A 16,034-nucleotide genomic window follows, 5' to 3' on the forward strand; every position below is an offset into this window, starting at 1 on the left:
CAAAGACACATTACTGCAGAGCTGGGCTAGCGTACAGTAGAACGAGAACCAAAAGTACAGCGATACATTTAGAACAAGCATGCTATCGAGAACTGGCGGCGGCATTGCGGTCCACCCCGCCATGCTTGGCAGAGAAGGCGAGCTGATCATGGTGCGGCGTCAGCACCGGAGTCGGGGCCCTCCGCCGCGAGGATCGCGTCGATGTGGTCATCATCCGCACCGCAGAGCAGAGCAATAGCAGCCAGATCAGCGGAGGCAGGAGGGGCATCGGAGACATCGAGGCGTGCATCATGGATGGCGCGATCAATGGCCGAACCCTCATCCACAGTGGAGAGATGGGTGGCCTTGGCCTTGACCGCCTTGGTGAGCATGGGTGAGTACTTGGCCTCTTTCCAGCATGGCGCAAGCTGCGACACAACTTGTCCTTGGAGCAAGACTGGTCGCGGGCTGACTTGCGGCGCTCCTTGCGTATGGTGCATTCGTGGGTGTCGAGGTCGTGGAGAGGCAGGTCTGCGTCCGTAGTGGCAGGGGTCAGTACCAAGGTGGCAGAAGCTAATGGAGTGGAATGATTAGGGGGCGGGGAGATTGGGGTTTTACCAGATGCACGTGAAGATTCGCCTGCCGTGAAGGTGAAGGCGGGGTGGGCTGCAGTGTCCGCAGCCGGGGGCACGAATGCAGAGAAGGCCGAGGTGTCGGAGGGGACCAGCGAGCTGGCACTCGGTGCGGCGTCCGCCAGGCGTGCGGGCGGGGCAGGAGGGAGCACAGCTCCGACAAGAGAAGTCGGGCGGATGACCGGTGGGCCCAGCGAGCCATGCATGGGTGCATGCACCACATCCAGCGACCTCGTCAGGACGCCATGCAGGAGCGGCGTGTGCATGTCATCGGAGCCCACAGAGTCATCATCAGATATGATGAGAGGCTGGCGAACGGATCCAGGTGGTGGGAAAGGGGATGATAGTGCAGAGCCACTGTTGCCGTGGCCAGGAGCAGGAGGGGACACACGTGTGACAGGGCTGGCAGGGGGGCAACCGGGCGTGTACCGCCATACGTGGGGTCGGCGTGCCAGCCAGCACGGACTGCAGAGACGACCGGTGCAATGTGTGCATGGAAGGTGGGTGGTGGTGAGCCACGCTGGGAGGGGGAGCAGAATCTCCGTCTGAGGAGTCCCCGCCGAAGGGGTTGGCCCCGTCGCCGTGGTGCCAGCGAGAGACCTCAACCACCTTTGCTATCTTGATCTCATTGATAGGAGGGAGCTGGATGACGATGCCAGGGGCGCTGGTTTGCCAGATTGTAGCAGAACGAGGGCGCGAATGGAGGTGTAGTCTATGCCGGGTAGGCAGAAGTCATTGACGGCACATACATCCCCAAGGAAGGCAAGGGCGAAGAGGATGCCGTCGTTGTGCCACAGCTCGTGTGGAAATTCCGAGACCTCGATCTCTGCGAGAACGGTGAAGATGGCAATGGAGCGGTCGACGTGCTCGACCGGCTCGATGGTGATGGTGTTGCCTTCGAAATCTTTGGGGCTGTGACAAACAACATTGTTGCGGGCAGATGGAGTGTGGAAGGTGAGGCAGACCACCCCGTGCCAGGAGCCGCCCATGATGAAGGCAGGGTTTCCGCACGTGTGCTGGATGGCGCGATGGATAAGAGGGGTGGGGTTAGGGTCGGGAGTGCGGATGTGAGCGAAGGCAAAGCGGCGTGGGCAGTGAACTAGGCAGGGAGAGGCGGCGACGAGCGGCATGTCCCCGTAGGGAGGCAGCGGCCCAGCCTCGTGAACTGGGCGCAGCAGCTCGTCGTCGTCGGTTTCGGAGACATGTGATGTGGTTCTTGTGTATTGAGATGTGAAGAAGACATCGGAGAGACGTGCTTGTAGCTCATGAGTGTCGAAGGGGGAAGTGTGCGGGTGTACAGTGTTGTGGGGGGGGAGAGGTGGGTGTGGGAGGAGGGGCTGAGGTGCGTGGTGGAGATGGTGGGGGAGGGGGCGCCATTGGCGCCGACGAGAACGCCCTGAAGGATGAATGGTGATGGGACGCAGACGGCGGGTGAGGGAGTCCTGGATTAGGGGGTATCCGGACAGCCGGACTATATCCTTTGGCCGGACTATTGGACTATGAAGATACAAGATTGAAGACTTCGTCCCGTGTCCGGATGGGACTCTCCTTGGCGTGGAAGGCAAGCTTGGCAATACGGATATGTAGATCTCCTTCCTTGTAACCGACTCTGTGTAACCCTAGCCCCCCTCCGGTGTCTATATAAACCGGAGGGTTTAGTCCGTAGGACCAACAACACACAATCATACCATAGGCTAGCTTCTAGGGTTTAGCCTCTCTGATCTCGTTGTAGATCAACTCTTGTATTACTCATATTATCAAGAACAATCAAGCAGGACGTAGGGTATTACCTCCATCAAGAGGGCCCGAACCTGGGTAAACATCGTGTCCCCTGCCTCCTGTTACCATCCGCCTTAGACGCACAGTTCGAGACCCCCTACCCTAGATCCGCCGGTTTTGACACCGACATTGGTGCTTTCATTGAGAGTTCCACTGTGCCGTCACCGTAAGGAAGGATGCCTCGTTGTTAAAAACAACATTACCGCCGGGGGAGCCCTGGCTGTCGGCCAAACTCTCCGGCTAGGCAGTTTCATCATGACGCCCGTTCGGCCACTGCACCGACGATGACTTCTTGGGTCATCGAAAACAGCCTCCACCTCAGCTCGGAATTTGCCGAGCAGATGGATCCAATGGAGCTCTCATCCCTAAACGATCTCTTGGATCGCATCGCCGCCTTGGGAGTCGCTACGGACTATGATCGGATTGGGCTTAAACCCGATCAAAGGGAGATTAACTCTCCACCGGTCACCCATCATATTGCGGTGGTGGAGGAACAATGCGGCGATTCTTCCTCTATCTTGAGGACTAACTATGTCCGGATTCCTGAGCTCTCCGAGCCGGATACCTGTTTACGGGAGGACATCACCCAAGCCCTGAACCTAGAGTCAAGCGGCGGGCCAGACTTATGGCAACATCCCGGAACCCGGACTTCCAAGATTGGAAACTCCTCGGCCCCTGGGTCTCAGATCAAGTAAGGGTTCGGACTCAAATCCATCCACCCACCCAAACATAAATGATCTTTCCCACATCAGGCAAGCGCCCCAGGAAACAGTACATCATTATTGGGCCAGATTCCTCCTTGTGATGAACAAGGTTAAGGACTGTCGCGAGGAAGACGCAGTCTCATTTTTCCGCAATAATTGCACAGACAAGGGAATCCTTAACGCCATAAGTCATCGTGACATATCACGCTTCGCTGACTTGGCGTCCATAGTACGAAAGTACTGTGCGATGGAAAGCGCCTGGAAAACTGAAACGAAATTTTGGGATAATTCGGCTCCAAATATACACCCAGTCCGAAGTAAAAGGGTGCACTATCATAAGACACCCGAGTTAATTACAAAGAAGCAAAAACCCTCTATAGGGCGTGGAACGGTATTGGAGGGATGGCTCAACGGACCCTGCAAAATTCATAGTACAACGGATACCATACCAACACACAACCTTAGAGCATGTTGGGTACTCCGGCAGGTGGCCAAAAGTGGTGAGGATCTTCTCATCCCAGATGGCACAGAGCACCATCCTGGGGATAACAATACGGTATTAACAGTCTTTGAAACATTCACATCAAATAATAGGCGCAAATGAACACTCCGCAGCCTTGCCGAAATCTGCCACGTGGCAGCAATAAATCCATGGAGTGACACGGCTATTACCTTCAAGGCAAGTGACGAACCTAAAGTCCGAACAGCCCGAGCACCAGCTGGACTGGTCCTCAGTCCAATTGTGGACGGCTTTCGACTCACCAAAGTACTCATGGACGGCGGTAGTGGATTAAACTTCATCTATGAGGAAACTCTTCAAAAAATGGAAATAGACTGGAACCTCATTGAGCAAAGCAGCACAACCTTCAGAGGAATCATCCCCAGTCGGGAAGCACACTATGCTGGGAAAATCACACTAGATGTGGTATTCGGCACGCCGGAGAACTATAGGTCCGAAGAAATTACATTCCAAGTTGCCTCGTTCAGTAGCGGATACCACGCCCTTTTAGGGCGGGAGGCTTTCACGATCTTCCGAGCCATACCCCATTACGGGTACATGAAGCTCAAAATGCCCGGGCCCAACAGAATCATCACTCTAGCTAGTGATCCGGACACAGCACTCCGCGTCGAAAACAAAATAGCTGCATTGGCCCTCGAGGCATTATCCGAAGCCCTTTCGGCCGAGGAATTAACCGCGCTACGCTCCATAGTGGACAGGGACGACGTGATACTTGACAAGAGATCCAAGTCCACCTCTTTTAAACCAGCGGATGAAATAGTCAAGTTCCAAGTCCACCCAACGGACCCTACAAAAACAGCCTCCATTGGGGCACAGTTAAACCCCACCGTGGACGCCGCACTACGAGAGTTCCTGCGCGAGAATTGGGACATATTCGCCTAGCACCCCTCAGATATGCCAGGAATCCCACACAGACTGGCCGAGCACAGCCTTAATATTCTAAAGGGATTCAAGCCGGTCAAGCAGACTCTTCGGCGTTTCTCTAAACCTAAGAGACAAGCTATGGGAGAGGAACTAGCTAAGTTATTGGAGGCTGGATTCATTAGAGAAATAAAACACCCGGACTGGCTAGCAAACCTGGTGATGGTACCAAAGAAGGACAAATCCTGGCGCCAATGTGTCGATTTCAAGGACCTCAACAAGGCTTGCCCAAAGAATCCCTTCCCCCTCCCCCGCACCGATCAAATTATCGATGCTACCGCAGGACACGATTCATTGTGTTTCCTCGATGCATACTCCGGCTACCACCAAATCAAGATGGTGGAGTCCGACCAAGCCGCAGCGGCATTTATCACACCATACGGCCACTTCTGTTTCAACACAATGCCTTTTGGGCTCAAAAACACCGGCGCAACATATCAGCGCATGATTTAGACATGTCTGGAGAAACAGATCGGCAAAACAGTAGAGGCATACGTAGATGATGTGATCGGGGAAGGGCTCCGAGAGGATGATATGTATCTGGCCGATCATGAGCATGCGCGGGTCTGCCGCAGGTGCCGAGGATGAGCTGGCGGAGTCCATTCTGCGATGGCAGAAAGCGGGTTTAGGAAATTTAGAGAAAGAGTCAGGAAGAGGGGTGAAGAAAGGCCATAGACGGCGGCACCTGCAGTCCCGGCTGCGGTGGACGCAACACCAACAACGGGCGCAGCGGACGGGGTCACGACAAGCCTCCACGTAGTGATCTAGGGCTAGACAGCGGAAGCAACGGCGTCTCTTTTTGGTGGCTGGAGGTGGATGAGGATGAAGGTGAGGGGGGAGAGAAGGCGTCGGGGTATATATGGAGGGCGGGGGAACGGGTCGCTGAGGCTGCGGGTGGGAGAGAGGAGTGTGTCTCGATATGTGCGTGTCGCGATGCGGTTGGACGGAGAGGGCAGCGTATCTACTGTCAGGGCGACATGATCCGTTGCGTGTAGCAGTGCTTGAGGCGAGGGGGAGGCGGGGCGTGGTGACCGAGCGGTCGGATTAGGCTGCAGAGTGGTTTTAGGGGCGATAATGAGGTCTAGAGGCGGGTCAGGGTAGGAGGGGGGTGCGGCAGCGTCGAGCGAGCGCCTGGCAGCGCACGTGGCCGCGCAGGGTCAGCGGTTTCCAATGCAAGATTGGCCACAATTGCGGTCTCAGGGGCGGCGCGTGGGGAGACAGGGGACGGCGGGGGGTGCGCGGGGGGGGGGGGGGGGGGGGGTGCCCGGATTAGACGCGGGTGGGTCAGGTGGGGCGTCCATATTTGGCGCAGACAGAGAGGTCAGAGGTTTTTTTTGTTCTAGCACTGGCCTCATGCGCACGCGCAACGTCGTCCTGCATGTACGGATCTTTGGGGAGATACGGTGTGTCAGGAGCGGCCGCACGATCATCATTGTGCATGCGGTGGGCCATGGGGGTTTGCATGGCTGACCGATCAAGCGGCGAGGCCGTGTATGATGGATAGTTAAAAAGGCCAAGGACGGATTCAGGTCTAGGAGGCAGCGGGGAGAAGGCAAGGGCATTATAACAATGGAGGAATCGGGCACAGTGCGATACGGCCGTTTCAAGCTGGTCAAAAAGAAAAAGACGAAACCCTACAAAGTCAAGGGGCCCAAATTTGAGGATTTGAAATTTTGTTGTGCGTGTGGAGATGCCGGATTTGAAAATGAGATCAGTAACCTTGATTGCGTGGAAGTCTTGGTTAGCCGACAAACAGTGGTTTAGGGCTGATTCAATTAACATTTCATCTGGCCGAACACTAATAGGGAGGAAAGTAATCCAAAAGGGGTGTGAATGATGAGTGTAATGCACATGGGGTGGTGTCTGGTTAAAGCAAGTAGCATTAAGCATTCGGTAAAAAAAAGCTAGAACCAGGCCGTTTTCGCCTCACCTGAGGCAGATCGAGGGGCGGGGACGCTAATGGCAGTGAAGCAGAGACGACCGGCACCGACGAGGGAGACGCGGATCCGAACGGTGGAGGCATGAAGTCGCCAGGAAGCAGGCGACGGGCAGCACACATGCGCATGGGCCAGGGAAAGCGGAGCAGCATGCCCCGCTTTCGGAAGTCTCCCATGGAGGCTATCAGGTTGGCAACGCCTGGTGATGCGACGGTGAAGGAGAAGCATGAATCGCCGTCATCAGTGATGTTGAAGTGGAGGTAGCAACCTCCGAACAGGCGAGCGAAGAGGAGCGCCATGGATGTGGCGTTGAGGGTGAATGGGAATTGGATGACTCGCGCATACATGCGACAACCGTGAGGATGTTGGCCGGGGTCGATGGTGATGTAGGATCGGAGCTGTGACCAGGCCACAGCTTCAAACTGGAGCCCCAGATCTTCAGGAATTTGGAACAGGCGGGCAAGCGACATGCAGGAGGCTGCGGCCCGTGGTAGTGGTGGAGGGAGAGGCGGCAGAGCTCTGGTGAAGACGAAAACATAGTTGCGGTGGCAAACCTTGAACTGCTCGAGGATGATCTCAGCGATGCGTGGAGATGCAACGTGAAAGCGAAAAATGAGTGGTGAGCGCATAGCAACGAAGAAGTCGGCGGCACAGCCACCAAGAGCAGCCTGGAGTAGAGCAGCAACGACAATGGTGTCGAGCTGGCGGTTGGAGAAGTCGAAGACGACGTAGAGAGGCGACGCGAGGTGGAGCTCAGGGGTGGTGATGTCGAGGCGAAAGTAGCGGCTGCAGTCGTCCTCGAACTCGAGCCCCATGGCGTTTCCGCAGCCAAGGAAGCATCGGAGAGCGACTTGACCGGCCCTGGCGTAGGGCAAGTCGAGGAAGATGGATGGAGGAGCGCAACCGTGGGCGTGAGCGCGTCGTTGGGGTGGATGGTGAGGGTGGCGGGTGGTGGAGGTGAAGGTGAAGGGGGGAGGAGGTGCTCGACCACCATGGTGGCCGCCGGAGCAGTCGGAGGTGGTGGAGAAGGGAGGGGAGGGAGCGAGAGCGGTCGAGCCATCGTTGCCCATGAAGATGGGAGTGATATCCCAATTTGTTTTAGCAAACTTCACGTTCCACTTAAGAAATGAGAAAAAAAAAAGGTTGAGCATGAAGTGAAGTGGCCAGCTCATGCACGCACATGCTCCCTCCCGGCCTGCCATAAGGCAGCAGCATGCCAGACGACGGAAAGAAGTTAAAATCTTACTGCAGTGTCTGCTGAAGAGAAGACGATGGAGCATGATCGCCATGATGGCAGCTCAGAGAATTGAGATCGTGCATGTGAGACGTGTGACCTTCCTTCTCCTCGTCGCCTCCCTCCCCTTTTACAGCTCACAAAGGCAGCGTCGACAAGAAGTAGTAAAATATTCGATCTCGTGCTCGGAAAGATGGCGTAGGTGACCCGGCGCGCGAAAGCGGAGGCCATGGCGATAGCGCTAGCGCAAACAAGCCGCGCGAATCTGGGCCTCCGCCTCAATCATGGCGCTGTAGTGGCCTCACCTTCTTGGAAGCTTTACCACAACCCTCACTACTTCTCACCTCGCGGCGACTCCTCCGGCCCCTCTCGCAGATCCCCTTCTCGCCCAGAGCACCGCAGACCTATGATCGTGGCGAATTTCGACGAAGACGACGGCGGCGGCGGCATGGAGCGGCAGCTGGGGTACGGCGACGGGGGCGCGACGTCGGTGCCGGAGCTCCTGGCGCGGGTCGAGGAGCTCGCGGCGGAGCTCGAGTTCGAGAGGCGCATGCGACGCAAGGTTGAGGCGCTCAACGAGGCGCTCGCCGCCGAGCTCGCCGAGGAGCGGCGCCGGGTCGAGGCGGAGCGCGCGAGGATGCGGGAGGAGCTCGACGAGGAGCGGCGGATGCTGCGCGTCGCGGAGCTGTGGCGGGAGGAGAGGGTGCGGATGAAGCTCGCCGACGCCCGGGCCGCCGTCGAGGAGAAGCTGCGGGAGGTCGCCGACGCCGGGCAGCGTGCTGCCGATGCCACCGCCGCTGCCGAAGGCTGCAGCTGCAGGAGCGGCAGCCCGATCGGCGGCAAGGCAAGCCCGGCCAGTGTTGGGCAGCAAAGCCCAGCGAGCAGTCGGCACGGCCAACAAAGCCCGGCGAGCGGTCAGCACTCCCAATCGCACCGGCGAGAAGTCACTGGCGGCGAGAACCCTCACATCAGGAGGGGGATCAAGGGGTCCGTGGAGTTCCCGAGGGCCGTCCGTGTGCGGCCGCGCGGCGAGGAGCGCGTGGATCTGGTGTCCAACATCGAGTGCCAACGGGCGCAGCTGCGCGTCCTCATGCGGCACCGGAGTCCCGCCACCGCCGGCATGCCGGGCCTCGTCGGCGCGGCGCCGGACAACCTCGTCGTGTAACAATGTACTCCTACTCACTGCTTAGTTACTCTAATCATATGTAACTTTCACCAGGATAATGAAAAAACAAGCAACTTGTGCGCTGCAGTCGTTTGCTTCAGAAGCTTTGAGGTGCTCTAGTCTCATCTTGCTTAACGTTTCTCCAATTGGCGGGGGCTTGGTTTTCCTTCGAGTGTTTGTGCCGCTGAAGCTGGTCTCAGTGGTGGAATGGAGCTCGGAGTGGCCATTTTGATTCAGCGGCATGACGCGTTGAGATTTTGGGACACACTTGTTTGGTTGGCGTCCGTCCGTCTGATGTCACCCGCAGGACTCCCAGTTCCTGCCATCTTTCCTGGAGTCCAGTGCTCGAGTGGACTAGGGATCAGTGTGAGGGTGCCTTGCTTAGTAGAGGGACAAATCACTGATTTAACCCTTTAGGGTAACTTTAGCACAAAAAAAAACCTTTTTTTTAAATGAAACGATTTGACCTCTTCTTGCAATGGCCCAGCCCTTCCGCGTTGCAGCACTAAGTGGTTGTTTGGATACCAAATACAGTTTTGCTAGAACTCATCTAGATGAGATTTAATTTGATCTCATTCATCTTTTATAGCCATTGGATGTGGTGCTATAAGATGCGTGTGTGCTGACGTGGGTTGTATCCGTTCTTGTTTTCCAGATGAATGAGACCAAATTACGTCTCATCTAGATGAGTTCTAGGTACTCCCTATCAAATATAATCCACGAAGATAGGGAAAACCAGTTTTTAGCTGCGTTTTAGCAAAATCCGTTTTAGTAAGTAATTGGTGAACAACCGGTTTATAGAAATATATGTTTGGCCTTTTTGAACACAGTACAGAGGCAAGCGAAGTGTATAGCTGACTTAATTGGATACCTACTCGTCCGTGACCTTCTTCTTTCTCACACACATCTCGCAAATTGGCCATTGGAGACCTGCCAAGCTCCATCCTCAAGCCCTGATCGTTGTCACAGTCCCATGACACCGCTGCTCCATTAGGGTCGGTCCGCTAACACCGGCCCCTACTTTTTTGCTTGCCCTTGTACTTCCCTCGTTGACTCCCGTTCAAACTCTGCTGCTAGGATCGGCGTTGGTTTCACAGACTGCTTTTGATAGAGGCGAAGGTGTCCCGATGTTTCGATGAGATGGTGGCTATCATTTTGGAGGAAGTCGACTTTGACAATCCGACTACGAATATGCGAAGACGTCGCGCCTTAGCAATCGCTAAACCAACTCCGAGAGGTTATTGACCACGCCAGAGCACGATCAACCTGACCACGAAGGTCTGCTTTCTGTAGGCAAACGAAGAACAAGCAAGAAACTAAGATTGCAATCTGGATATTGCGAATATAAGAGGAAAGCTTTATTGATCAAGGTGGGGTTCTGTGACGCCTTTGTCTGGTCGTTGAACACAAACGAAGTACGCGAAGTTGCAGCTATGGCGAACTTTAATCTAAACAAAACCCACCGTCTAAACGACGCCCTAACTCTTATTTCCCTTGGAGGAGGGGTCCGAAACCAATCCTAACTCTTATTTCCCAACACATACGGACTCTAAAAATAGCCTATACTTAAGTATTTCGAAAATACATGGGCCTGGCCCAATAATAAGGTGAAGCAGCACCTAGAATAGTCTCTAGACGAAATTTATGAAGTGGCATCTTGTATATTTCGTCCAAGGCTTCATGCACTCCTTATGGTGGTTTCAAAGTCCTGAAATCATCACTTGTAACTCCGTTCTTAATCCCCTTGCGCATGCCATCATCTCCATGCTTGGTCTTGCTCCAGTGTTCATCCCTCTTATCCATGACAGGCCCTTTATTTGTAAGCAAAACAAATGTATCCAATTTAGGCAACATCATATTCTCATGAACATTAGAATCATTATCAAGAAATGAAAGTACCTGATAATTTAATTAGCGTGCGCGAGCTCTAGTAATTGGTCCAATATGTATAGCAGCAGGGGCTGTGGGTGTAACAATGGTATTGATGTCCTCATCATCATCCCCTTCTTGAAATGAAGTCGTCCTCGATGGAAGCTCATCTTCCTCACCCAAATAAGGCTTCAAATCTGCAATGTTAAAAGTGGGACTAATCCTAAAATCTGCAGGCAGTTCAAGTTTATATGCATTATCATTTATTTTCTCTAACACCTTAAAAGGACCATCAGCACGTGGCATTAACTTTGATTTGCGCAAATTAGGAAATATATCCTTACGCAAATGTAACCAAACAAGATCTCCTGGTGCAAACACAACATGTTTTCTACCCTTATCTCCAGCAAGTTTATATTTAGCATTCATACGCTCAATGTTTTCCTTAGTTAACTCATGCATTTTTAAAATCAATTCAGCACGGTCTTTAGCATCAAAATTAACCTCCCCGAAGATGGAAGAGGTAACAAATCAATAGGTGCACGAGGTAGGAAACCACACACAAATTCAAAAGGGCACATCTTAGTAGTAGAATGCAATTAGGGCTGGAATTCGAGCCGAGTCGAGCCAGCTCGGCTCGACTCGCTAGAGCTCGTTTCGTTAACGAGCTAGCTCGACTCGACTCGTTATTATTAACGAGCTCAAATCCAAGATTGGCTCGACTCGTATAACTTGCGAGCTGGCTCGTTTAGCTTGTTAAGCTCGTTAAAGATATGAATATAAAACCCTCAAATATTATAAAAATTAGTATATATATTACATATATATCACTAAACAATAGTAATTTCTTTGTAACGCATGAGTCTCCTAAGCGGTTGGGCCTTCAATGGCTAGGCCTTGTGTTGTGCGCTTGGGACATAGAGTGCTGAGTGGTTGATCTTTTTTTTATATTGGAAGTGGCTGATCTTTTGTACCGAGCCTAACGAGTTAGACGAGTATATGTTAGATTGGCTCGTTTAACTTGGTCTATAAACGATCTTAAATTAAAGCTCGGCTCGACTTGTTATTCTTCGAGTTCGAGTCGATTCGAGCCGAGTCATGAGCTACTCGTTTAGCTCACGAGTTTCGAGCTTTTTTCCGGACCTAAATGCAATGAACGATTATAAGCAAATTCAATATGAGGAAAGCATTCTTCCCACATTTTCTTATTATTCTTCAAAACAACCCTAAGCATAGTAGACGACTACTTCAGTTTGTCCATTAGTTTGGGGGTGACAAGTAGTACTAAAAAGCAGTTTAGTCCCCAACTTAGTCCGTAAACATCTCCAAAAGTGGCTAAGAAATTTAGTATCACAATCTGAAACAATAGTATTTGGCACATCATGCAAGCGAATAATTTCACGAAAGAACAAATCAGCAACATTAATAGCATCATCGTTTTTATGACATGGTATAAAGTGTGCCATTTTCGAGAACATATCCACGACAACAAATATGCTATCCCTCCCCTTCTTTGTTCGAGGTAAACCTAAAACAAAGTCCATAGATATATCCTCCCAAGGAACACTAGGTACAGGCAAAGGCATATATAAACCATGAGGATTGAGTCGTGACTTAGCTTTTTGACATGTAGTGCAATGAGCAACAAAACGCTCAACATCCCGTCTCATCTTTGGCCAAAAGAAATGTGTAGCAAGGATATCCTCCGTCTTCTTGACGCCAAAGTGTCCCATTAATCCTCCTCCATGCGCCTCCTGCAACAACAAAAGATGAACGGAACTAGCTGGAATGCATAGCTTGTTAGCACGAAACACAAATCCATCGTTAAGAACGAACTTGTTCCAAGTTCTCCCTTCCTTACAATTCTGCAATACATCTTTAAATTCAGCATCATGCACATATTGATCTTTGATGGTCTCCAAACCAAATATTTTAAGGTCAAGTTGTGAAAGCATAGTATAACGATGAGACAATGCATCAACAATAACATTTTCTTTACCCTTCTTGTGTTTAATGACATAAGGGAATGTCTCAATGAATTCAACCCATTTAGCATGTCTACGGTTCAGTTTTGCTTGACTTTTAATGTGTTTCAAAGATTCATGATCAGAATGTATAAAAAATTCCTTGGTCCATAAATAATGTTGCCATGTTTCTAAGGTCCGAACAAGAGCATATAATTCTTTATTATAAGTAGAATAGTTCAGACTAGGCCCACTCAATTTTTTAAAAAAGTATGCAACATGTTTGCCATCTTGTAATAACACACCTCCTAATCCAATTCCACTAGCATCACATTCAAGCTCAAAAGTCTTATTAAAATCAGGAAGTCGGAGTAAAGGAGCATGTGTCAACTTATCTTTCAATACCATGAAGGCTTCTTCCTGTGTGGTACCCCAAACAAAAGGCACATCCTTCTTTGTAAGCTCGTTGAGAGGTGCAACAATGGTGCTGAAATCTCTCACAAAACGCCTATAGAAACCAGCGAGGCCAAGGGAACTCCTCACTTACGTGACCGTTTTGGGCTGCGGCCAACTCTCAATAGCTTGAATCTTGGCTTTATCAACTTCAATTCCCTGTGGAGTAACAACATAGCCAAGAAAAGATACTCGGTCGGTGCAAAAGGTGCACTTTGCAAGGTTACCAAACAAACGTGCATCACGTAGAGCAATAAAAACAACATGTAAATGTTCCAAATGTTCCTCCAAAGATTTACTATAAATTAGTATATCATCAAAATAGACTACCACAAATTGTCCAATGAAAGCACGTAAAACTTCGTTCATTAACCTCATGAAAGTACTAGGTGCATTAGTTAACCCAAAAGACATGACTAACCACTCATATAATCCAAACTTAGTTTTAAATGCCGTTTTCCATTCATCTCCCAATTTCATACGAATTTGATGGTATCCACTACGCAAATCAACTTTGGAGAATATTGTAGAGCCACTCAATTCATCAAGCATGTCGTCTAGCCTAGGAATAGGATGACGATAACGAATAGTAATATTATTAATGCCTCTACAATCAACACACATACGCGACGTACCATCATTTTTCGGCACTAAAATGATAGGAACAACACAAGGACTAAGGGATTCGCGTATATAACCTTTGTCGAGCAGCTCCTGTACTTGACGCATAATCTCCTTCGTCTCCTCTGGATTGGTACGGTATGGCGCATGGTTGGGTAATGATGCACCAGGAATTAAGTCAATTTGATGCTCAATCCCTCGAATAGGTGGTAATCCTGGTGGCACGTCTTGTGGAAAGACGTCAGCGAACTCCTGCAAAATGTTATTGACAGTAGGAGGCAAAGAGGAAGGCATGTCCTCGAATGAAAATAATACCTCTTTGCACACAAAAGCATAGCAAACATATTTGCTAAAATCTAAATCATCAATATCATATATGGTGGCAAGTAAACATGCACTTTTCAATTTAATTTCAGAAACAACACTAGATGGTTTATTATTAGGCTTCATTTGTTGCTCAAATTCTTTTGCCACAATCTGATTTTCACTCTTATTTTGCTCCTGTTTTGCTTTATTATATCTATTAATATCATCTTTCAAAACGGAATCAGGAGTCATTGGAAGCAAAGTAATAATTTTTATCCTTTTGAACAAGCGTATACTGATTGTTTCTACCATGGTGTACATAATTTTTTATCAAATTGCCATGGTCTACCAAGTAATAAGGAACATGCTTGCATGGGTACCACATCACAATCAACATAATCAACATATGTAGAGATACTAAAATGCACACGAACAATATGTGTTATCTTAACCTTGCTGTTGTTGTTGAACCATTGGATGTAGTAAGGATGTGGATGTGGTCTTGTGGTGAGATATATCTTCTCCACCATCTCCATGCTAGCCAAGTTGTTGCAGCTCCCTCCATCTATGATGACGCGAACAGAACGTTACTTCACAACTACCTTTGTATGGAACAAATTATGCCTCTGATTTTGCTCAGCTTGTGTAACCTTCACACTCAAAACACGTTGAGCAACTAGACATTCATACATGTCAGCGTCTTCAGGAGCCATGTATTGCGTCTCATGATCAGAATCATCAACACCGTGTTCGTCACGTGTAATAAGAGCAAAAGTCTCCTCATCATAGTCACTTGCAGACTCATACCCACCATCCTCAGTAGCAATCATCACACGCTGAGATTTGCATTCTCTCGCAAAATGTCCTCTTCCCTTACAACGACGACAAATAATATCACTTGTGTGCCCTGTTGATGCCACGGAAGAAGAAGAGCTCTGCGCAGGCCCGACAGGTGTGCTCTTGGCAGATAGTGGTGGTTGTGACTGCTTTCTTCCATCACGGCTGGAGGTGGCACCTGATGGAGGTGCTGGTGTAGTGGAAGTAGAGGATGCACGTGGTGTCCATGATGAAGATCGACCTACAGAAAAGTTAGTTCGCACCAATGCCTGTCGATCCTGCACTTCACGTTCAGCTTTACAAGCAAGATGGAATAAACGAGTGATATTATTATACTCCTTATACTCTAGAATTGTCTGAATCTCTCTATTTAATCCACCCATAAAATGTGCAAGCATAGCTTCATTCTCCTCAACAATACCACATCTAATCATGCCGGTTTGTAATTCCTGATAATATTCTTCTACAGAATTTTTCCCTTGTCTTAAATGCTGCAATTTTTGAATTAATTCACATTGATAATATGGTGGAACCCAACGAGTACGCATAGCAGTTTTCAAAGCAGCCCAAGTAGCTGGAATAGGATATAATCTACAATGTTCAAACCACCAAACACATGCAAAGCTAGTGAAAGCACAAACAGCAGCAGGAACACGTCTCTCCTCAGGATATTGTAAACATGTGAATTGTCGTTCAGTTTCTAACTCCCAAGTAAGATATATATCAGGAACATATCGACCCTCAAATGGTGGAATATTCAATTTCAGTTTAGGGAGATGGTCATGATCTCGTACCTGAGGGGGAGCCCTACCATTGCCATTATTTGCATGTGAATGACCTGGTGGTTGTGGTGCTGGTGGTTGCACGTAGTTCTGATTTTGATCAACCTCATCCTCGTAATCTCCCGCATAATCCTCCTCCTCCTCCGCATCAGCAGTAGGATCCACAGAAGTATCAACAGCAGCACCAACAGTTTGGCGAGGCGCAAGAGGGAGACGGCTCGCTCGGCGGAGGGTTGTTTCGCGACGTGGAGGTAGTCATCGTCGTCGTTGTTGTAGAGGTGCGTTAGGTGCAGCCAGTGGTGGTGGTGGAAGACGCGCGAGCAATTCATTA

The 16,034-nt window shown here is 50.3% G+C and overlaps 1 protein-coding gene and 1 pseudogene across 1 annotated transcript; one reads left to right on the forward strand and one right to left on the reverse strand.

Moving 5' to 3' along the window:
• Positions 1 to 6,417: 6,417 nt before the first annotated feature.
• LOC125532876 lies at positions 6,418 to 7,532 on the reverse strand (annotated as a pseudogene).
• Positions 7,533 to 7,714: 182 nt separating this feature from the next.
• Positions 7,715 to 9,337, forward strand: LOC125534257 (protein BRANCHLESS TRICHOME). Its single transcript, XM_048697524.1, has one exon. It carries the CDS (start codon positions 7,936 to 7,938, stop codon positions 8,869 to 8,871), a length of 936 nt encoding a protein of 311 aa, XP_048553481.1. The 5' UTR covers positions 7,715 to 7,935; the 3' UTR covers positions 8,872 to 9,337.
• The last annotated feature ends 6,697 nt before the right edge of the window (positions 9,338 to 16,034 follow it).

Source organism: Triticum urartu, chromosome 1 (genome assembly GCF_003073215.2).
Source record: "Triticum urartu cultivar G1812 chromosome 1, Tu2.1, whole genome shotgun sequence".
Taxonomy (NCBI): Eukaryota; Viridiplantae; Streptophyta; class Magnoliopsida; order Poales; family Poaceae; genus Triticum; species Triticum urartu.